At 41.4% G+C, this 22,058-nt stretch overlaps 5 protein-coding genes across 5 annotated transcripts; 3 read left to right on the top strand and 2 right to left on the bottom strand.

Moving 5' to 3' along the window:
- The first annotated feature begins 141 nt into the window (after positions 1 to 141).
- Positions 142 to 3,572, top strand: LOC129594816 (elongation factor 1-alpha-like). Its single transcript, XM_055491638.1, is given in 12 exon segments — positions 142 to 278; positions 1,220 to 1,299; positions 1,375 to 1,527; positions 1,613 to 1,710; positions 1,801 to 2,069; positions 2,129 to 2,280; positions 2,283 to 2,343; positions 2,345 to 2,360; positions 2,421 to 2,621; positions 2,711 to 2,894; positions 2,958 to 3,040; positions 3,130 to 3,572. Coding segments are annotated over 11 exon segments (1,386 nt in total). The 5' UTR covers positions 142 to 278; positions 1,220 to 1,226; the 3' UTR covers positions 3,226 to 3,572.
- A 941-nt stretch (positions 3,573 to 4,513) lies between these two features.
- On the bottom strand, positions 4,514 to 9,042 carry LOC129594760 (cytoskeletal protein Sojo-like). Its single transcript, XM_055491551.1, has 12 exons — positions 8,384 to 9,042; positions 7,440 to 7,946; positions 6,865 to 6,992; positions 6,757 to 6,801; positions 6,525 to 6,654; positions 6,320 to 6,426; positions 5,875 to 6,193; positions 5,648 to 5,735; positions 5,191 to 5,262; positions 4,906 to 5,075; positions 4,597 to 4,775; positions 4,514 to 4,519 (listed from the first exon to the last, which is right to left on the bottom strand). The coding sequence occupies exons 1-12, from the start codon at positions 8,748 to 8,750 to the stop codon at positions 4,514 to 4,516; spliced, it is 2,118 nt and encodes a 705-aa protein (XP_055347526.1). The 5' UTR covers positions 8,751 to 9,042.
- Positions 9,043 to 9,289: 247 nt separating this feature from the next.
- LOC129594757 (putative riboflavin kinase) lies at positions 9,290 to 10,994 on the top strand. The gene is made up of 4 exons (XM_055491547.1): positions 9,290 to 9,827; positions 9,943 to 10,094; positions 10,160 to 10,262; positions 10,414 to 10,994. Exons 1-4 carry the CDS (start codon positions 9,731 to 9,733, stop codon positions 10,599 to 10,601), a joined length of 540 nt encoding a protein of 179 aa, XP_055347522.1. The 5' UTR covers positions 9,290 to 9,730; the 3' UTR covers positions 10,602 to 10,994.
- A 5,366-nt stretch (positions 10,995 to 16,360) lies between these two features.
- On the bottom strand, positions 16,361 to 19,743 carry LOC129594743 (putative sodium-coupled neutral amino acid transporter 10). The gene is made up of 13 exons (XM_055491530.1): positions 19,113 to 19,743; positions 19,014 to 19,031; positions 18,834 to 18,869; positions 18,542 to 18,737; positions 18,437 to 18,482; positions 18,274 to 18,376; positions 18,043 to 18,192; positions 17,782 to 17,903; positions 17,603 to 17,705; positions 17,343 to 17,525; positions 17,089 to 17,203; positions 16,867 to 17,024; positions 16,361 to 16,810 (listed from the first exon to the last, which is right to left on the bottom strand). The coding sequence occupies exons 1-13, from the start codon at positions 19,170 to 19,172 to the stop codon at positions 16,646 to 16,648; spliced, it is 1,455 nt and encodes a 484-aa protein (XP_055347505.1). The 5' UTR covers positions 19,173 to 19,743; the 3' UTR covers positions 16,361 to 16,645.
- A 136-nt stretch (positions 19,744 to 19,879) lies between these two features.
- On the top strand, positions 19,880 to 21,917 carry LOC129594745 (protein LZIC-like). The gene is made up of 6 exons (XM_055491532.1): positions 19,880 to 20,317; positions 20,385 to 20,476; positions 20,670 to 20,713; positions 20,925 to 21,023; positions 21,167 to 21,350; positions 21,616 to 21,917. Exons 1-6 carry the CDS (start codon positions 20,184 to 20,186, stop codon positions 21,651 to 21,653), a joined length of 591 nt encoding a protein of 196 aa, XP_055347507.1. The 5' UTR covers positions 19,880 to 20,183; the 3' UTR covers positions 21,654 to 21,917.
- Positions 21,918 to 22,058: the final 141 nt, after the last annotated feature.

Below are 22,058 nucleotides of genomic sequence, written 5' to 3'. Positions count from 1 at the left end.
AAACTTTCTGGGTGAAACTGCCAGCATAAGCCGCCCTCAGCAGTAGTTCAAGGTAACCCCGCCTGATTCCTGCGCTTCCGCCAATCGGAATACCGGTGCCACGATTTCTATGATAATGCAGAAAAAGCATGCTGAAAGCCTCCTTGCTTCACTGGCTGGCACGTCTTTCCATTTTAGTCGGCGTTTGCCTCTGCTACGAGCTACATCAACTGCGTGTGAAGCGAACTTCATCGGTTTTCTGTCTTCCTTCCAAAAAAAAGTTCCCGAAATCTACTCAGGTAAGAGAACTAACATTATTTAACGCTTTAATTGTGGATAGGTGTTAAAAAAATTGTGTTAGTAGAAATGACTGTTATTCACCGGTTTATGCGGATAAGACTGAAACGAGGAAACTTCAATTTTGTCAAGGATTCTGAAAGCTTAACCGGCTTCGTATTGGGATGCGGTTAACTTTTATCAATTTAATGTTAAATAAAACTGTTGAAATTACTATATAAAGGTAGATTGATAATCTTTGTTTTACAAAACGTTTCTTTGAGGTGGGTTTCTTCGAAGTTTCAACATTAAAAGGTTTAAAATTCAAAAATCTCGTTTAAAAAATGTTTGAAAAATATGAATGTGCAGTAGCGTCTTTCCTGTTAGTTTAAAGAACAGTTTTTGAAGCTGTTTATTTTTTATTCCCTCTGATTTCGTTGAAATCTTTCGTGAAACCCATTAGGGTTTCTGAATGATTTCATCGATTTTTCTTCCATCGGCTGCCACGTTGTGGCATGGTGCGGAGCCGCATGTGCAGAAGCTTCGCCGTCGGTGCCTGCAACGATTCGTAGAATTCTGTGCAGTCGACCAATCCGGTTCATAGTTCATTTGAATCAATGAATCATAACCGGTTTGTCATAGTGCACTAGCCAATCGGTTTTGATGAAGCTAGTCTGCTAGAGCCTTGAAATGATTGCGGCGAGCCGGGTTCTTCCAGTCTAATCGGCCATATTGGCCTTGCTAACTGGATCAGATTAAAGAATTCTGTATTCTCTATTGTGCTGAAAATAACTGTTTATAGTAATTCTTAAAATATCTGTTGTGAAAGTTACCCTTGAACGGAAGCAGCTTATGTTTAACGGTTTGTCACTGCGTCTGTAAACCAGTGAGGTCTTCATATCATTTTCTTATTTGAGTAAACATGTCGCATTTGACTTCATATCAAATTATTTTGTCTCCGCAGATCCAAAATGGGTAAAGAGAAAGTTCATATCAACATCGTCGTCATCGGACACGTCGATTCCGGAAAGTCCACCACCACCGGTAGGAACTCTTTAGCTAAAACCCAAGAACCCTGAGTTCTTGCGTCAGCGCTTACTGGACTGTTTTCGATTACAGGACATCTTATCTACAAATGCGGTGGTATCGACAAGCGTACCATTGAAAAGTTCGAGAAGGAAGCTCAGGAAATGGGTAAAGGTTCCTTCAAGTATGCCTGGGTGTTGGACAAACTCAAGCAGGAACGTGAACGCGGTATCACCATCGATATCGGTAAGCCAGCGCTCTTCGTGTATTAATCGCCTGCTGATTTTCTAATTTCGTTCCCATTGCTTAATTCCGGATTTTTCGGTTGCAGCTCTCTGGAAATTCGAAACACCAAAATACTACATCACCATCATCGATGCCCCAGGCCATCGTGATTTCATCAAGAACATGATTACCGGAACATCTCAGGTAAAAACTGAGGCTTCGATTTGGGAAATTTTGCCATGATTTAATGCTGCATATCTGAGTATTGAATAAACATACGTAATTATTCATTAGGCTGATGTGGCCGTCTTGGTGACGCCTGCCAGTCCTGGTGAGTTCGAAGCCGGCATTTCCAAGAACGGACAGACCCGCGAGCACGCTCTGTTGGCCTACACCCTGGGTGTCAAGCAGATGATCGTGGCCGTTAACAAGATGGATTCCTCCGAGCCTCCCTTCTCGGAAGAGCGATTCAACGAAATCGTCAAGGAAGTCCAGAGCTACATCAAGAAGATCGGTTACAATCCCAAGCAGGTCCCCTTCGTCCCCATCTCCGGATGGCACGGGTAAGCTAACCGTCGTTAATTCGTTTTGTTTAGCCAGAGAATCAATGGTGTGTTTACAGAGATAACATGTTGGAGCCCAGCGACAGGATGCCCTGGTACAAGGGATGGGAGGTTGAGCGCGACGGAAAGACTATCAACGGCAAGACCCTGCTGGAAGCCCTTGACCAAGTGCAGCCGCCGTCTCGCCCCACTGACAAGCCCCTCCGTCTGCCCTGCAGGACGTGTACAAGATTGGTGGTATCGGTACAGTGCCCGTCGGACGTGTTGAGACCGGTCCTGAAACCTGGCATGGTGAGTGTGTAATTCAGAATCACGGCGTCGATTATTGTTTTATCGCCAGCCTCTACTTAGGTCGTCGTTTTTGCCCCCACTGGTCTGACCACTGAAGTTAAGTCTGTCGAGATGCACCACGAAGCCCTCCAGGAAGCCGTGCCTGGTGACAACGTTGGTTTCAACATTAAGAACGTGTCCGTGAAGGAAATCCGCCGAGGTTTCGTGGCCGGTGACACCAAGAACGATCCCCCCAAGGAAACCGCCTCCTTCAATGCTCAGGTAATTAACACTTTTAGATTGCTAAGGGCTAACGAATGAATTATACAGCATATTGTGTAGCAGACTATATATCCATATTTATTATAAAGGTGATCGTGCTGAACCACCCTGGAGAGATCCGCAACGGATACACGCCAGTGTTGGATTGCCACACCGCGCACATCGCCTGCAAGTTTAACGAAATCAAGGAGAAATGTGATCGCCGTACCGGCAAGGCCACCGAGGAAGCCCCCAAAGCCATTAAGTCTGGTGATGCCGCCATCATAAACCTTAGTAAGTTTCTTGTGTATATTGAAAGGTTGAGTTTCCGGTTGTAACGATGTGGTTGATTTGCAGTACCTACCAAACCTTTGTGCGTCGAAGCTTTCTCAGACTATCCTCCCCTTGGTCGTTTTGCCGTGCGAGACATGAGGCAGACGGTAAGACTAGAAATATTTTTTTACTGATATGGTTTGAATTTGTCGTAATTATTTCTGAATTGCTTAATGCTGATCATCTTATTTTGCAGGTCGCTGTGGGTGTGATCAAGGAGGTCCAGAAGAAGGAAGCCTCGAGTGGCAAAGTAACGAAGGCCGCCGAAAAAGCCACTGGAAAGAAGAAATAAGTGTGTGCTGCGCTGTTTTAATAACGTCTCTGGCAGTTTAATCAGTTGTAGTAATTTCTTGTGCATGAGCTGTCTTGGATGGGCTTTACTACGGATCGGATGCCACATCTCTTTTTGTACGCGGTTTTCTTACACACACGTTCGTTATATTCCAGCGTTTTGTTTTGACATGGCAAGGTTATGCGCGTATAAAACGTTACACTGTTGTATACGACTGGATGCGGCTTGTTTGATTCAGCTCCTGTGCTTTTTTAAATTTTTCGATCCAGGTGCTGCTGCACGGTATCGATCATTCTCGTGGATGATGCCGGTAGCGGTAGTCTGTTTCATAAAAAAACGCTTACCTACGTTTTAAGTGCTTCGCTTAAGCTTTTATTTCTGTTTTATGACCGTGATTAAAGTTTCGCGTTCCATTACACAAACTTCGTTTCAGATTTTAAGTCAATTGAAGAATACAGGGTTGATGCAGAACTATTTACTTGACAAGAAACCGGCGTGTTGCAACTGTTGTACACACTTCGAACAGTCAAAAGACTTCAGCGAATTAATTAATCAGAGGTTCCACAAACCCACAACTGTACAAGACCAATTAGATCGCTTAATCAATGCATATTTTAAATGTAAAACTTGTGCTTGAATAGCAGCTAAAAATGCGGTAATTAAATTTAAAACTTTCAATACACATCAAAATAAGTATCGACCAAAACGGCCACGAACTATGAGAACTAAAGTAATAACATTTACACGCAATTGTACAGTCTGGAATCTGTTCAGTAATGTGCATTCTACCATCCGCATTCATAGGGCACGGCCAGCTTCATCACAACGGTTTGACTTTCTTGGATGGAAACTTCATGGAGACCGGGGTATTAGGTATTTCAAATTTGACTGGAGCCGGGCGTTTCTTTCGCAGCTGCAGAATGCAAAACAGTTTAGTGCTAATCGATTCCCGAACTGAAACAACTGTTCCGGTAGCCAAAAAAACGCACACTTACAGCCGATATGGGAGAATCTACGGGAGACTTGGAGCTAGATGATTTCTTGCGCATGCTTCCCAACCGGAACGACTTCTTCGGTTTAAGCGCTTTACTGGATGATGCCTTGACTGCCGAATTCGTCAGGTTTCTTTTGAGTCGGCTCAAAAAGCCGGGTTTATTCTGAGTTGGCTGCGAACTGCTAGCGGATGAATACGACAAGTCGTTGTCCAACACCGGCATATTTCCAGCGGCATTGTGCGGATGGACATTTTCTTTGGGAAGTAAATTTCTGGAAAGGCACAAAATTAATACTACAACTACTGGAAAGATTTCCATAGTCGTTGTTAATACGATTATTATCATGGACCACAACAAGATTATCAATGGTGATTACCGATGGAATACTGGACAACGAATCGTAACTCGTACTATCCGGTGACTCGCTGTCCATTTCAGGGTGCAACAAGGTGGCCTCACCCGGATAGAAAGATCGCAAATGTGGTGCGAATTTCGCATTTCGTTGCTCTAATTCCCGGCGGCGATCAGCAGCGGACTGGTTATAACGGAAAGGTGCTGCGAACACAAAAACCAAATTCTGAACACAGTCTGCAAGGCTTCGTAGATTTTTTGCATGTACTGTTGTGGAACAACATTTATGCGATTTGTAAGTATAACAAATACCGATGCATGGACAATTACTTACGCAAACTGACTGGTTCCTTTGGAACAAAACCGTTTGGCGAATTTTTAGCAAGGAGTACGGGCGAGTTCATCACCGGATTGGGAACAGTGATGGAAATTGGAATAATAGTGGAAACCATGTCTGAGTCGGCTTCGACTGCGGGAGGAAAAGCTGACAGAGCAGTTCTCGGCCTAGAGCGAGGAACACTACCGGCTGGAGACCTTGACAGCGAAATTATCGCGTTACGTCGTTACCGGACGAAAAAATAACAGATAACCAAATATAATATAAGTATATGCAAAGTACCAGTCAGAGCCCTGAACCGATGGTAGTGGGGAAGGAGGCAACTGGGTAGAAGTATTGTCAAAAATCGGAATACTACAAAGTCAACAGATGACCCACAAACATTAAAAACGCACACACTAGTACATATGCTGATATCCAAATACAAAACTTCAAAAGTAACGCTCGCTCGTAACGACTACAAGCAAGCTCTAGTACATTTCTTTAAAATTTTTGCTTGGTGATGCATAGTTATGAATGCACGGCTGCGTGCAGGAGCACATGCAGTTCATTGATGCTAACGCTGTTACGAGAGAGAACGCCGTAAAACCGATTATCAGCTGCAAGTGCGTTTCGACATCATCGCAAGATGCGTACCAAGACAGAAAGCCACGAATATTCATTCTACCACAAAATTTAAATTCTTTTCCTACTGTTTGTACTTTACAAAGAGCAGAAAATACTTTACTAACTAACTAACCTGAAAGAATCGTCGTCATTGTAAGCTTCGTTTACATACTGCGTTCCACGATCGGTGACCTCTGGTTTCATAGTGAGCGTCATTAGCGCTAAGAAATAAATGCATATTTCGATGTATTTATTTATTTATTTGCATATTTATTTACGTATTATACAGTATACTAAACAAAAAAGCGAGCTGCTCGTCATTTAAGTCCTACACCTGCAAACCAACAACGAACTACTGACCGGCAATCTGATCTTGAGCACGGGATAGCTTTTCGCGAAGGCAATCTTTTTCATTTATCTGCTGTAAAATCGTGTCCGTAAGAGTGGATATCTTGTGGTCATAGCGCTCTTCCAGCACTTTGTATTTCAGTTCCAAATCCGTTTTTTGTTTGGACAGCAAATCCAACTGTTCTTTCCAACCAGCTGAGTGCTTCATTTCGGCTTCCGTGTTTCCTTTGATCATATCCACTTGTTTTGCCAGTTCGTCAGCTTCAGCCAAGGATTCCGCGTATTTTATCTGCATCTCTTCGTGAGCAGCGTTCTTCTCAGCATACGACGCCTGACACGAATTAAACCGCTGATATTATACGGCAGAACCAACGTATATGTACAAGAAGCACAGTCCATGATACTGGCGCTACATTTTACTATGGGCATCCTTTTTTCTATGATATTGACGATTTACCTGAATCTCATCGAAGAGCGCTGATTTTTCCGACAAGTTGGAAGTCAAAACTTCATTGAGCTGATGCAGTTCCTCTAGTTCCTTGTCACGAGTAGCAAGTTCCTCATCTGCGAAGCAAAAATCAGTGAGTCGTAAAAATTCGCCGAATAAACACCAATACCATATGTTGTACAGATAAGTCAATTGCATTATTTATTGTACTCACTAAGCGCTGCCAAATTTCCGCGAACATCGCTAAAATTCTTTTTGTTCACGAGAACTTCTTCTTTGACCGAAAGCAGCAGTTTATCCTTTTCAGTAAGTTCATTCCGAAGATTTTGCAACTCCATTAACTCCTAAACCAACACACACTTAAAAAAATTCATCGGCAAGCAGCAACACTCGTTGTCTATTCAAGATTGTGCAGGATTTTATGCAAATGAAGAGCATCGACAAACCTGGTCAGCTTTATCACATTTCGACTGCAATGTGCTTATCAAATCCTACAAAACATCTACATTCAGTTTCGGTTTCACATCCAAATTGTCGCACGAAGTAATAAATACCTGAATAACGCCACACTCTTCCGATTTGGCAGCCAGCGATTCTTCGAGATGTTGCTGGGCTTCGCGAGATTCACTGAGTTCAGCCACTGCCGATTCGAGCTCCATTTTTTGCAAAGCGAGAGTATTTCCTGCATAAAATATAACCAATTTCAATTAATCATGCTGCCTGAGCGTGCTAACCGGCGCTAAACACAGCAACAATAACCACCAAAAATACGTCACGTTAATTTCAGAAGAAAGCCAGGAAGTGCATGTACAATAGTAATATGTACGTTGTGCTTGTACTTTGGTACAAGCACACTGTTGTCATTTTTCAGCTACGGTTTGCCTGCTGCTTGTTAAACAAAATACACAACGACTTACTAAAAATAATAAATAAACTCACAACAGAAATTAACGCAAATGTGACTGCAATAAGCAATACCATGAGCATGATCCAGATGCACATAAAACGCTGTCATCTGTGTAAATCTGTTCAGTCTGTGTAAATTTGTGCAGTTTGTATACGAGCATTGTACAACTGGTAAAATTTGCACTAAAGGATTAATCAGACTATTAAATTTAAAATCAATTACCTAAGTGTAGCAGACAATGGTTGGCGCTATTCAGTTCATCGCGAAGCCGCTCCATTTCCTCCCGCAGTGTAGCTTCCTTGGCATCAAACACTGCCCGTGAATTAATAACGCTGTTTTCCAAAAAGGCTTTCTCATCTTTCAATTTATAGCCTTCCGCACTCAGTGCATCCAGTCCTTTCTGCAAGCTCTCCATTGTAGCCGACATAGCCTTTTGCTTCTCTTTGCCTCTTTTGAGTGTTTCGGTCTGCTTGTCGAAATCCGTTTGCAACTGTTGATTTACGCTAGCCAAGTGCTGAATCTGCCGGCTTAACGCGTTCTTCTCTTTTCGACATTTTTCTTCCAGTTCGGCCAACTTGCTTTCCAGTGCCTCTTTGTTCTTTTCCAGCTCTCCCGTGCGCTGACTGAGCTCCTCGGTGCAACGCTTAAAAGCGTCGCGACTGGATGTAGTCTCGCGCAAGCGGACAGAATTTTCCTTCAACTCGGCACGGCATTTTTCCAGTTCGTTACCTACATTACAGTGCATGCCAAGATTATCTATATACAGCATATCATCATAATAATAGTACAGAAATTACGCCGCAGTATAAAACGATATAGGCAAATACTGCCATTAAAATTTAAATCAAACAAAATTTGTTGTTTTGATGGTAAACGTTTCCTCTGAGATTAAAATTTTGATAACTCAATTCTTAACAAAAAAATAATACATATCAAATAAAATAAATTAGTAGTAACTTAAATTACTTCAGCTTGAAAATTCAATTTTACAAGCAACCACTTGGTGACCAATTGGTCACCACTTGGTCACCAAGTGGTGTTGTAACACAATAAATTTTTTTATTGCGCAGATGAGCTAAAGACATTTCATTTACTCAAAATCGGATATTGGCTTGAAAGTTTAAAGTGAAAATTAACCGTCTAAAAACCGACGATCGCTAGCTAACCTTTTTCATCATACTGCTGCTCTAACTCGGTCAATTCTCGTTCCAGCAGTCCAATTCGCCCGTGCGCCTGTTTCAGCTGATGCTGTATACGATTCATTGGGGAGGATCGGTTTTCCTCGATCAGCGCAAAAGGAATGGATGGCATACTGGCATAACCGTCTTTCAAGGCCGACGCAATGGCTGCGGCGGATTGCATACTCTCGTGGTTGAATTTTGGAGGCCGAGCGGGAGTGCCAAATGTCAACGGACTTTCTTCTTGGTTCTGCCTGTTGCGCCGAGTATGGTATGAGACTGGAGAACGGAACGGGGAAGATGCACTCCATTTGGACGAGGAACTGGGAACGCTGTTTTTATACATTTCCTCCATTGCAAAGAAAAAATTACAAAGCTCCTCAGCAGTTATCAAAATAATTCAAGCAAGGGCCGCAAGGCCTGTAAGGTTTAAACGAATCAGCTTGTTAGATCTTGTCGCGCAAGTTCTCTGCGTCAACTTTAAGCCCTACTACTCCTCCGGTCCTCCCCCGGACAAAACTATAAAATCACGTTACAAAAATGCGAAACATCCAAGCGGAATTGTAGGTCCCCATAAAAAAGCTGTGGCTCCAGTATTTCAAAATTGAAATGAGTGAAATCAAAACAAAAGCCAAAACAATGAAAACATTCGCGGATTTCGAAAGGATTGCGATAACGGATAACGCTTCCAAACGGAAGTCGGTTAAAAGAGTTCAGCATCCGGGTGCAAATTCGCTTGTTCGATGGATTGTACCGCAGCTCACCGTGTTCCATGCCCTGCCACTACGCGGGCATGTCGTTTACATTTGCACATCGCGCAGAAGTGCATCGCGCTGCACCGGAAAGACTATTGCGTCATGGCTTGATCGTATCAAAAATTGGTGAAATGCGAAAAATTTGATCAAAATTTTTTATTATTTAGGTATTCCAAAGCTCTACCTTAGTCCTAGATTATGTCATTAAACGTATCTTACACTGCCATATTGTTGTGCATTTGTTTTCTTTGGTAAAGAGTTATCTTGTGGGTCTCTCATGAGGATAAAAGGCTTGTTGGCAACAGTACTCATTTGTGGTACTTACTAATTTCACGTCAGTAATTCGAAGTAGTGCTAAGTTGTTCAAAGTTCAATGTGGAATTTGCTGATTCTGATACTCCCTCTTCATAGTTTGTGTGGATGAGGAGAACTGCTGTTTTGTTTTCTTGGGACACAGCGAGTTGGCTGAGTACTGCGCAGTATTGCGTACTGTTTTAAGTTTGGTTTTGAACTCCAGTGATACCAGCAGCAGTGTGTGAAAGCATTCCGTTCTGATTTGCTGCCTAAAACGGAACCGATCATGTGTTTGAAGAGATTAGCCTTCTTGCCTCTTATGGTGGAGGGGCAGGTGGTGCGGGGATTTGGCCGAGGAAGCAAGGAGCTGGGAATTCCAACAGGTACCATTTGCTTGCGCTGCTAACTGTTCCAGGAGTGTTCCTGTCTAAATTCAGCTGACTTCATTTTGACGATTGGCGATTTTACAGTTTACAGACTCAGTTTAACATATTGCAGCTAATTTCACCGATGAAGTCGTCAAAAAACTGCCTCTAGAGATGGAAAACGGCGTGTACTTCGGCCTGGCCAGTGTTGACGCAGGCGCCGTGGATCGCATGGTGTTGAGTGTCGGATGGAATCCTCAATTTCATAATCAACTTAAAACTATGGTAGGCTGACTATCCGCTGGGTGTCCCTGCTCTGGCATTTGACTGATTTTCAGTGATTATTCCAGGAAACTCATATACTGCGAGATTTTTCACGGGATTTTTACGGTAGTACGCTGCGCGTGGCTGTTCTTGGATATATTCGTCCTATGACGAGTTTTACATCGTTAGGTAAATCACCGTCACAATTGGCTGAATCAATCTTAATGCTATTCGTTGCGCATATGCAAATTAATTACAAATTTCCGATTGCCATGATGGTTAGAAATGGTTATCAGTTCCGCTTTATGAAGCGATAATTGTTCTGTTTTCTTTTGTCTAGATGAACTCATTGCTGCTATTAAAGATGATATCCGCAAAGCCAACGATGAACTGGATAAACCGGAATATGCGAAGTATTGCAGTCAGGATTTTTTCACGCGCCCGTTGGACAGCGCCGCGAAAGAAAATTTACCGAGCAAGGAAGGCATTTCCGATATCTCGAATAATTCTCAGGAATTCCGCAGCTGACGGTGAAGAGCGGATGATTTTTCCAATCAAATCTGGATAACTTCTCCAGTTGAATTTGTATGTATGAACCAAGAATCGGCTGCATTCCTAATTCAGCTGTTCCGCGTCCATTAATTTATGTTCCTGCCATTTAGCCTGATTTTGGATGATAGTGATTACTTTTAGTGACATTACGGATCTTCCGTCCTGATTCCGAGTGTGAAATTTTCCTTGTGATCAATTTGCTGTGCAACTGTTACATCTCATGAAAGTTTATAAAAATATGATTATATTAATTTATACGAGTAGAAGTATACTCTGGATTATCTGTTGATCTTTTGCGAGAGATTATTGACTACTGCGTTTCGTTTCTAATGTTCTGTTAAGGCTGGCCAAATAAATTTTACCGGTTTATTTGCAGTACCTTCAATTAGAATTATACAGTTTGTAGTCTGTGCAATAGGAAGTTGTAAGAAAAGCCACGTTTATGCTCTCGATCCAAAAATCGAGCATCGCAAGAAGTGTAAGAACTGCTTGCGGCTGAAATTTTTTTTTTGTAAAATCGGAAAATCAGGAAGAGCAAAAAATATCAGTGAAATATCTAGAAACTTTTTATAATATATAAATTTAATTAATTTTTATAACAATTAACAACAAACTGGATCAGTTTTGAAAATAATCTGCCACCATTAGGCTGCCGCCTGCCAGCTGATCGCAGCGGAATCGGAAATGGACTTTCTGATATGATGGAATTGGTATGCTCCTGTTCACTAGCTAACAGCAAACAGCTATAGAGAAAATGGAATTTCGTCAGTACGAGCTGGGAAAATAATGGAAGCAGGCCCAAACATGTTTTAACTTTTTTGGTTGAAAAAGAGTACTACTTCAATTCAAAGTGTTGTTTTTTTTAGTTTTTTTTGCGGAACATTTGTCAAAGTTTTGGATCCATGACTTTAAGATCCCCTTACTGCCACTACTGTAGGTGGAAAATTTTAAAGTTGCAATACTGATATTAAATACTTGTAGTTGCAAAGGCATGCTTTGCTTCGGACAACGTGCATCGATCTCCTGCTTTTCGTTTTTATTTTTGATTTACTGGTAAGAGATACTGTTTACGTTAGATTTATTCGTATTACAGCTGTGCTTCACCACAGGATGTGTGTATAAAATTACTTACATTAGTTAATGAAACTATGAAAGGGTCGGTGTTGAAATTTTCGCAGATTGAAAGTCGTATTGCTTATATAGATATAGGTATTTCTACTTCACAACTTCTGTGTTACATTTTCAGTGCTGCGGCAATTTTTGGAGTTTGAGTTTGAAAATAATTCTAATCATTCGGGCGTTAGACGACGGACGAAAACAATGCGCAATGCTTTTCACTGCTTCGTATGATCGTACCCATCACAGATCACGGTAAGCCAATAAGCAAAAAAGCATGGTTTTCTTTCTCCTGACATTTTATTCGGTTAAGGTTGAAGCAGGTGCAAATAATTTTGGTAGGAGTTTTCATACTGTCCTTTCAGAGGCTTTCTTTTGTTTTTGATTTGTTCACATAGTCCGCATGAATTGCAGTACAATTTTATTACTTTAACCTGTTGACTTGTGCTCATAGTTCACACTTCCCGCATAGTACACACTGTCACTACTGTATTGATTTTACAGCCTAATGAATTTGTTGTATTTTACCGTTGACAACTTGACATTGCAGTAGTACTGTCGGCAATTTGCCGGGAAAAAATTTTATCGATTATGGTGGGCAGTTGCTTTTGCGCATTGAAGTCAGTTGATCTTGGTCACTCAGCCTGTTTTAAATCTAAAATGCTGCCTAGTGCTAAATAAAATTTCCTGCACCTTCTTTTTCTCCCAAGTTAGTATGTTGCTGTAAAATGAGGCATTTTTGAATTTGTACCTTTTCTGGCACTGATAGCACATAGCTACAGTATTTTGAGGTTTTTTGTAATTTGTCAGTGGTTTAAAACTTGTTATGTGTGATGGTTTTTTCTGTTGAATTCGCATATTATCCGCTGCGCGTTATTGAATTGTAGTTGTACGAATTCACCAAAACGCTATACAAAGTCTACTGGGTAGTTTTTGGAAATTTGTCTTTTTCGATCCATTGCAGTGTCGTTGATTTGACAAACGTGTAGTAAAGTATGACGCACCTGCGTCAATAAGGAAAATAATCCGCGAGAATCGTCGTCTCGTAGCAGGCACAAAGATATAAAATGTGGGCTAATAACATGTCTAATGTGTTGAACTGGATTTTGCATGATATGCATGGCCGGACGCTTGCATTCGCCGAATAAGCACTTTCACATTTGACCACTTTATGTTCGCTTTCAATCCGTGATTCCGCTATTAGAAAAAATTGTTAGTTAAAATTTTATAACCGCTCTGCAGGGTGTTTCGCTTTGTGATTCTGAGTTGCAGCTATAACTACCGCATTTATTTACACAGAAACTGCAAAACTTTACTCCCAGATTAAAACTTTGTAGCATGAATTATCTATACTATGTGGTTAAAACTTAATTTTAGAGCAGAAGGCTTATTAATTTGCCTGCGAATGTGGAGTATGCAAAACTTTCGGTCTCGCTGTTTTGTATAAAGGATTCTTCATCGACAGATTCTGGATGCGCGTTGCGCTTTTTTATGGAAACGCACATTCCCATGTGATGTTAGTGTGAGAAAATGCATGGTATGTAAGTACGTTTCTGACAAACTGTGCTTCACGTGCATTTCTATAACTTGTGGAAACGATTTTCAACTTTCACCGCAAAAAAAGTAAGCCACGATTGCGCACTGTTCGACGGCTGGCACTGACTTTTAGAAAAACCAGTATTTTTAAAAAATTAAGCCGCGTCACTGCAGTACATCAGTATCTTTTGGGCCTGCTTCAGTACTTGCATGTATTGAATTTTATTCGGATGACAGAAACAGAGAGTTGCCGCAGTATGCTCAAATGTCGACGGGTATTAGTCGGCTGTGTGATTAAATCGGATATGATCCGATCGGCAAGCAGGAAGTCGTCAATTTTTACTCTCTCTTATGTATTTTGTATTTCTTGGCGTTTCTGCCACCGCGCTGGTCCCTCCACCTGAACGCGCTCGCGTTGTACAGTTGTGCATACAGCATACGACGTTTTGTAAATTGCTGTTGCTATTCTAAAACGCCGTGGCGCTCTTAAAAAGAAAATACCGGTTAAATATCATATCGAAAACCGGCAATATAGTGCACTTTACAAGTGTGCTGGTACTTGTCTAGGGCCCGTGCACTGCCTTGTACACCGTATGTGAAATGTATTAACCATAGTGGTGTGCGTATTAGGCCGTCTCGAGCTTAATATAGAATGTTTGACGTAGACTGCCGCGTAGACACTTTGCTTATGTGGTATGTTGTTAATGATAACTGGTTTCCATATCACTACTTTATAGGAGAGATGATTTTCTGTACCCAACCAATATATGCAGCCACAGCCAGCCCGTCCAAAACGCGAGGGAGCTTCACCGAAAAATTCATGCGTTTAAGTGTGGTTGCTGGCATATGCCAGGACACAGACAGTGTTTTCTTATTGGCAAAAATGTACCTGTTGCTTTTTAATTGCCTTGGTGCGGCGCGCGGCGCCCTCCCTTTCGGCTGTGCCACCACGGTGTGCGGTAATGCGTCCACCGACACCTCCGATCTCGCTCTCGCCCACGTTCCCGTTCTTCGCGCAGTCGGTCGGGTGCATTCCATTTTCTCATCACCGGAATTTCTTTGGTGAGTTTTCGCCATGACAGTTTAGCAAAACATTTTGTTCCACAATTTCGTTGCTTATTCCTTCTGTAACGTAATTCCTTAAAATGTTTTTGAACGTTTCTTTCGAGTTGTAAACATCAAGCGCTAGGATATTTTAATGGCTGCTAATCGTTTATTTGCATTTGATCGATCTTTCCCGTTTTCATCTGCACTGTGTTTAATTACCTGTAGCGAATGCTCGTAAACCTAGCGAATGACCTTGGTCAGTCTGTCGCCCAGATAGCTCACTTCCCACGCTCACATTTCCTCCTTTGTCGTTGATTTTCCTGCTTTTCCGAAATAATTTTGCATTGTGTTGGGCTTTATGCTTAATGTTCTTTGTTGCAGATGGAAGTACATGGTGAAAAGACCAAAGACAACTGGTTCGCTATGATGCGCAGGTAATTGCGAGGCTTCTCCCATTTTCCAGCCGCCATGTGGCATAATGTTAGTGAGAATGCAATTGTACCCCGAGTCAAGGTTGCAACGTGTTGATAGGGCATTTTACCGTGCTATATGGTGCGCACATGCGTCTGCTCGGCAAATCGCTGCACAGTGGCTGCCAGATTGATATTATGACCTTTTTTTGCTGCCGCGGCCACGGGTGAAGATTTCTATCAGTGCCATTGTTTAGACGCGACGCGTATGCAAATGCTTTTTTGAAGGTTAATGGCTGCCTGCTGCGGCTGGTGCGCCGCTGTAATGTGAGGAGGGGCGGAACACGTCTGCTGTGCGTAAGTATTGTCGTGTTGGCTTTCTTTTAGAAATTGAAATTATTTTACTGGTCTTCTTGTTCGTGCACTGCAACCTGTTGCTGTCTCGCAGATGAAATGGATTGTTTGGCTGTTTTTGTGTGAGCATTTTCGTTTCGTTAATCCATCGCCGGTACCGTCTTTCTTCGAAAAATCCATAATTCTGCATTCTGATTAGTACTAGCATAGATACAGGTTGGTGATTTATCAATTTTGTATCGTTCGCAAATTGGGTTGACTTTATGGATGCTGGTATTAGAATGATTAAAGTCCTAGGGTTTTGTCTGGTTTTGGCATTTTAATGATTAGGTTTCTAGCTGTAATGAGCGCAGTCGCCTAATAGCAGAGGAAAGTGGATTGCAGCTGCAGTTACAGTAGTAATTTAGTGAGTGTGCACTATCGATCGCATCGATAAATCTGTTGCGTTTCACTGCGGCCTTCGGTATTGACCGGTATATTTTAGTTTCAACCCTTGCAGCGTTTTAGCGGTTTTTGAATGTCTTTTTAGCAGACTTTCTTTTTGTAGGTTTACGGATAATCGTTTATTTGGGCTGGAATTGTTGCTGGAGTGGAGGGAGTTTTTTCAATTTGAAGAGTGCTTGTATTATCTTTGGTTCTGTTTGAGTGGCATTATTGCGATTTTGGAGACTTAAAATTGCAACTCATCAGAGACTGAAGGTAACACAGCTTCTTCGTGGTGACATTTTATGCTTCCGTGGTTGCGCTGGATCGCGTAATCCGTCTGGAATTCCGTGTGCGACATTGCGATCGATTAGCAGTTAAGTAGCGGAATAATCTTTGATCTTTGCTCTCCGCACCGTTTACTGATGCTGATAGGCTTTATCGGTTATGGTAAGCACTTGTTACGCTTCCTCCAGGGGCTACCGTAAAGAAGCACCCGTATTGTTTCGTTTTTCGCCTCAAATCTGATAAGAATCACAACACTGACCGCTTGTAAATGAATTCCTTGTTCGAATCGCCACTGTTTATCGGTTGACACTGAAACTGCAACTGTTCTAAATTCTGCTGTGAGCAGACGTGCCATCAGTGCATATAATTGCCGTTTTGTCCTGCGTTATCGTAAATCTTGTCCGAGCAGACCTGTCATTTATCGAAGATCATGTTTTCTCGCGATATTATTAGTTCAGTAATTGTGGAAAGAACCATGGAATAATACTGCTTATCACCTGAAAACAGTAGCACGGTAGCACCTTTCAAATAATTATCGCCAGTCAGTAAATTCAAGCGCAGCCACTTTTATTGTCGCACTTGTTGTGCAAACTGATTAGCAATTCCGCTTTAGTGTACAGTAAAGCCCTTGAGGCAATTAGAACCAAAATGTGAAATGGAAACGCCAACTATAAAATTATTTGACCGATCCATCTGCTACTTGCTACCTTCGAGTGTGCAAAAATACGAGTTAGATTACATGAGAATAAAAACATCTATGCTCTCAAAAGATCACAACTTCCATGGAAGCTCTGTACAAAAGGCACGAAAATATGGCAAATGTGTTACTCAAAAAGGGAAATCACGTTATGAAATGTTCGAATTAGGGATAACCGCGGCCGGGATAATAGGAGCCGGTTCCTCTTGAATAAGAAGGGGATTGGATGCGGCATCAACCGGTGGATACACCAGAACCAGCAGGACATCCCATAAGCACACTCCCATCGAAACTGCACCCACCAGCAGTATTATCTGCAAGCAAAATTGTCATAACCCCTTCAACGCTGCATCAACTGTTTTTGTTTTACCAAAGCTGTCAGATGATCCTGGAGATACGAGCCCAAAGTCTTCATATCCGATATGGATGGCCAATACATTAAACCGCTCCGTAACGCAATAGAACCAGGAAGAATGAAACAAATCAGTGCGCCCATAGTAGATCCACTGAGATTCAGAATTGTCTCAACTGCAAACGAAGATAATAACAGCATACTTGATAAAATGCTGTACGATATATCATAAATGCTTACTGTTTGGAATAATAATACTGGCAATTAGCGTGCATGTTACAAGAATTATTGTGATGGTCCGAAAATATTTCGAGGTATTGGGTTGAATTGCCCCGCCTTCCGTCGTGGCTGTTTCCTAATGCAACATAATCGCTATTATTTTATTCCACATTTACTGTATGTTACCCGCTGCGCCTGCAGTAATGATAATAATGCAAAAGGGATCATTCCGTTTCATGTTTCAATATAACGAAGACAATAATGGGTTTTATTACCTGATGAAACAACAACGTCTCAACGCTTCTTCGCGAAGGAAAGATGCACAACGGGAAACTGATCGCAGCCGCGACAATATACAAACAACGTATCACGGTGATTAGCCACGTGTTTTCAAAATTAAGAAGAACATCTCCGCGAATTTCCGTATTGCAGAATGCCAGGTATCCGAAGAATCCCACCTAAAGGTCAAATATCATATTCGCATTATTCTTTATGACATTCTTACTATAAAGTATAAACATAAATTTCTTCGTACACTCCAATAGAGCACGAAACATAAATTAACTGCATCCGAAATAATGGCATTCATTCGTTTACACGATGGATCAGTGAGAGATTCGTACATCACAAACACCTGCCTGCAAAACAATGGATCAGTCCGACCTTTCATTACGACGTATTGAACAGTACGGTGCGACTGAGAATTTATCTTACGTCTGACACGAAAGACCAGTTGTGAATATTGGCAGCACCGGCAAAACGTAGCGGAACCGCCATAATATGAGTTTGTCCATACAATCTGGCCACGACGACGAAAGAACTGCGTCCACGAAAACCTGTCCGCAGAAACACTTTACTTAACGTATAACGAGCTGCAAGCCATAGCATAAGTAATCACGATACAGACACCAATGCTATTCAACGCTATTTAAAGCTGTTAAGTGCAATTATTGCTGTAATTTTCTTCTGACTTACTTTTGCTACCAAGAACACGTAGAAGAATATTGAAAAGGCGCTCAGACTGACGAGATTCTCCACTTTCTGCATCAAACTCAACGGCAAGGCGATACACAAAGCTACAACGGTAAGGAAAAATGCACGCATGCTTTGACTATGATAGCCAGCCTAAAAACCCAACTTTTTTAAATGAACACTTATATTCGGACGATTTTCTTTACGTAAACATCACCCCAAAGTAAGTCTTACTTCAGAATCAACGGGTGAAATGATCTTTCCAGCAACTTCCGGTAATAAATCACCCATAACGACCAAAAACGCTACACAGGAGCCCAACAAATATCCGATCGTCCTGTCACAAAAAAATCCCATAAACTAAGGAAGGAATAAATTAATAGAACGATATGCATACGATAATTCCACCAACAGTTTCCCCCATTTTCCAAATGTGCTTAACGCTGCAAAAAAAAAACAAAAATAGGAAAACAGTCAAGAAAGCGATATCATGCAAGGTTACCGAGATATTCATACGAGCTTCGGGTGAGTGTATCATCCGATGGTTCCACTACGAGATGAAAGGAGCTGGTCCGTTTGCCGGTGACCATGGAACGATTCACCGGGGGACCGGCAGCGGCGGCGAGAAGCAGTCGACAGGACCATTTCGTCAACAGACCACCAAACACCAACAGCATCGATCCCAGTACTATGCCCACCTTGCAAAAAAATAAAATATCAAAAATGACCAAACAAAAACAGTGTACACAAAAACAATGTCCGATATCAATTTGGCGACATTTTATCATTCATACCTCGCGAAATGACCACGGCATAGCCAGTATGCTGACCTGCAATTAACATAAGCATAACATTGAGAACGGTGCCCGTAACTCCGTAGCTGTGTACAACATAATATCGAACAGTTTAAAAACAGAGTCGAAATTTCAACATTCGGTGTGAAATTTATTGATGGATAGTTTCGCCCCGCTTACACCAATAATGCTGTTTGCCTGCAAGAAAAATTCATTTCACAAATATGCATAAAAAACCAAACGGAAGAAAAATTGGGATTCGACTACGAGTGCTTTTACCATGTTGATGACGAAAGGCATATCATCGCTGGAAGATTTGAACAACTGCACGGGAATCATGATGCTGCCAGAACGCAGAAAACTGTATAAAACTGGATCTTTATAAAACACCACACGGTTCTTCCACGAGTTCTAATTCTGATAAACAATGGGCATGTCAATTTCCACGGTTTAAAAGATAAACGAGCAAAGTGTCGACACCATGCCACATGGCTTGGCAGACGATCCCGATCTCCACAAAAGAGCGCGCTTCTCACAAAATGGATAAGTCCGCGTCATCAGCATCCGGCGATGAAAGTTGCAGTAAAATGATGATGGTTGCAATAAAGAACAAAGAACTCTACTAAGAGATAGGAAGAAAAAATTCTAAAAAGACGAGTATATTTTACATGTGCCAAAATTTTCAGAAACCGTAGATCTGCAAAAAATGGTGAGCTCGCCACATAAGCGATAGGTTCAAGTTATGACTGGGCTGCCAGCACTACAACAATCCAAGGGCTGGAAACAATCCACATCCCGAGCAGTCGCATGCTAAAAAACTACACAAAATCAGGATGGTCAGGAAGAATAATTGATAATTCCACAAACTTACAAATGACTCTATAAAAGCAGTCGGAGAAAGAATACTTGAAAAACGTTTTTTGGAGAACATCAACATGCAACTGTTGACCTAGCCATAGCCGCCCGTGGTGGTTGTCAGTTTTGACCGGAAGTGGAGTAACTCGTAAATGTTTCTGACTTTCAGATTTTTCACAACACGACAACAACTCACTACAGTTTTCGGTTTTGTTTTTTAGGAGTTTAGTTTGCAAAATTTCTGTACAACAGTACAAGTATAACTAGATGGTTTTATATTTATTTGTTGTATTATGGTTTTGTCTTGTTAATCACTTGCATACTCGGTTCGATTTTGTAGCGACTCCTGCTAGATGCTGGAGATATTGTGCAGGCGAGTTTGTGGTGTAGAACTGTAGATTTTCATAAGCGTGCCACATCTCGTATATCCCATTTTGTCGCTCCCTTTTATCCGATTGTTGACGTTTTGACGTTTTAATCTAAATACGTGGTAAAATGGCCAGCCAAGTGGGTAATTCTGCTTCACGCGGAAAAGTCGACAAGGAAACCGAGAGCCTGAAGAAGAACCTGACAGAGCAGCTGGATCGTCTCATGGCGCAGTTGGTTGATTTGGAAACAGAGAAGGCCAAGTGCGCAGTTGTCTCGTTATTATTTGGAGTTTGCTGTTATCACTAAACATTAGTTCTCCCTGTACAGGGGTGGCATAGATGCGGATGATTTTGAAGAACAGCGAGCGGATACGGTTGAACAGCTGCAGGAATTGAATGATTCCTTGGCAAAAATGCAGTGTACGTAAGAACATACGTAATAAACGTCAGTATCATTTCATCCTTGCTCAGATCAGAATGTCTAGTCTCCCTCTAACTGAGTACAAATGTACAATACGTACTTTGGGTACTGTTTCATGACGATGTTTTAAGCATATGGATTTTGTATCATAACGTTAGTTTTTGTATTAATTTTTCTGGTTTTCCTTTGCAGCCGGGAATCTGACTCTGCTGAATGACATTGCGTCCATGCAACTGGTTGGTGATCAATTTATGTTTTATTTGTTTAGTATTGTTTTATTTAACAATATTTCGCTACTACAGCGTTGCGTAGAAAGTTCTTTTCTGTTCAGTGCTAGTTTTTTTGCTGAAATATACATTCGAAGTTTTGTGCCACTGCTGACTGAAAAAAACTGGAAATAGATAGTACTGGAATCAATTTTGCTCATCTTTTCAAAATTTTTTACAGACAATCCAAACCGCAATCGGCAATGCGTTTGATACACCAGAAATTATGGCGCTTTTTGTTGCAAGGGAGCCTGATCAGCTACGCGAGCGACTTGCTATGGTATGAGTATGAGAAAACTTTAACTCGTTTGAACTGTAAATTATGTACAATCACGGTTCTAAATCCACTTTTGAGGTGGATACTTTTTGCATTTACCCTTAATTTCCATTTGCCTTGGGGTTGAGAAGCTTCTTGTACGGCAGGTTGAACGTGATCGAAAAGTCAACAAAATGTCCGTGGAAACCTATAACCAGCAGAAGGGCGAGATTTTGACCGCACTGGTGAAGCTGCGTGCAGCGTTGACGCCTGAGGAGGAAGCATTTCTACGTACCGTGAATTCCCTCCAGTCGAAAGGTTTCGTACAAGCTGGTGATGCTAATAGCCTCGGTAAGGAATTTAATATTGATGTACATTTGACCAAAACGTTTTCGCTTGTTAGCATACACGCCCTACTCGTAGTGAAAGCAGCTCAGTCATTTTCACTGCCATTTCTTACTGCTTTTGAGGCTATCGCATATACTTTTGAGATTACCGGTGTTGACGGGTCAGATTATCCTATTATGCTTCCGCTTTTTTACATTTGATTATATTTTTTGGTTGCGCTAAATTTATCCTGTTGTAATGGAGGTTAAAAATCTGCTGTGTTTTACAGAATCCAATAAAGTTATGCGAATGGTGTCTGGAAAGTGAATGACTGCCGAGTGAGCGCAGCTAATGGAAAAGAATTGCGGATGCCGCTCTTGTTTTTTTTTTTGCTGAATTTGTTCTAACGTATTATGAAAATTGAACCTTGTGAGTTGTGAGATGTTTAATATTGACTATTAAGTACTGAGTTTTATTGTTAAGTTCGTCTGTGATATTCTTTTCTTTCCAGTTTACATAAGGTGCCTTGTCGTACTTATGGCTTTGATTAGCAGCTGTACCAGTACTTACAATAAACGAAAAAAATGGAAAGTTTGGTTTTGTCCTGCATTATTAACAATCCAGTCAGTATGTGATAAAGAGAGTTTATTAAAATTACCGTAATCGTCCACCGTCCATTTCAATTTTTTAAAATTACCGTAATCGGAAACGAAAAGCTAAAACTGAAAAAGG

This window comes from Paramacrobiotus metropolitanus, unplaced genomic scaffold, assembly GCF_019649055.1.
Source record: "Paramacrobiotus metropolitanus isolate TYO unplaced genomic scaffold, Prichtersi_v1.0 Parri_scaffold0000071, whole genome shotgun sequence".
Taxonomy (NCBI): domain Eukaryota; kingdom Metazoa; phylum Tardigrada; class Eutardigrada; order Parachela; family Macrobiotidae; genus Paramacrobiotus; species Paramacrobiotus metropolitanus.
This window is presented reverse-complemented; position numbering and strand designations above follow the sequence as displayed.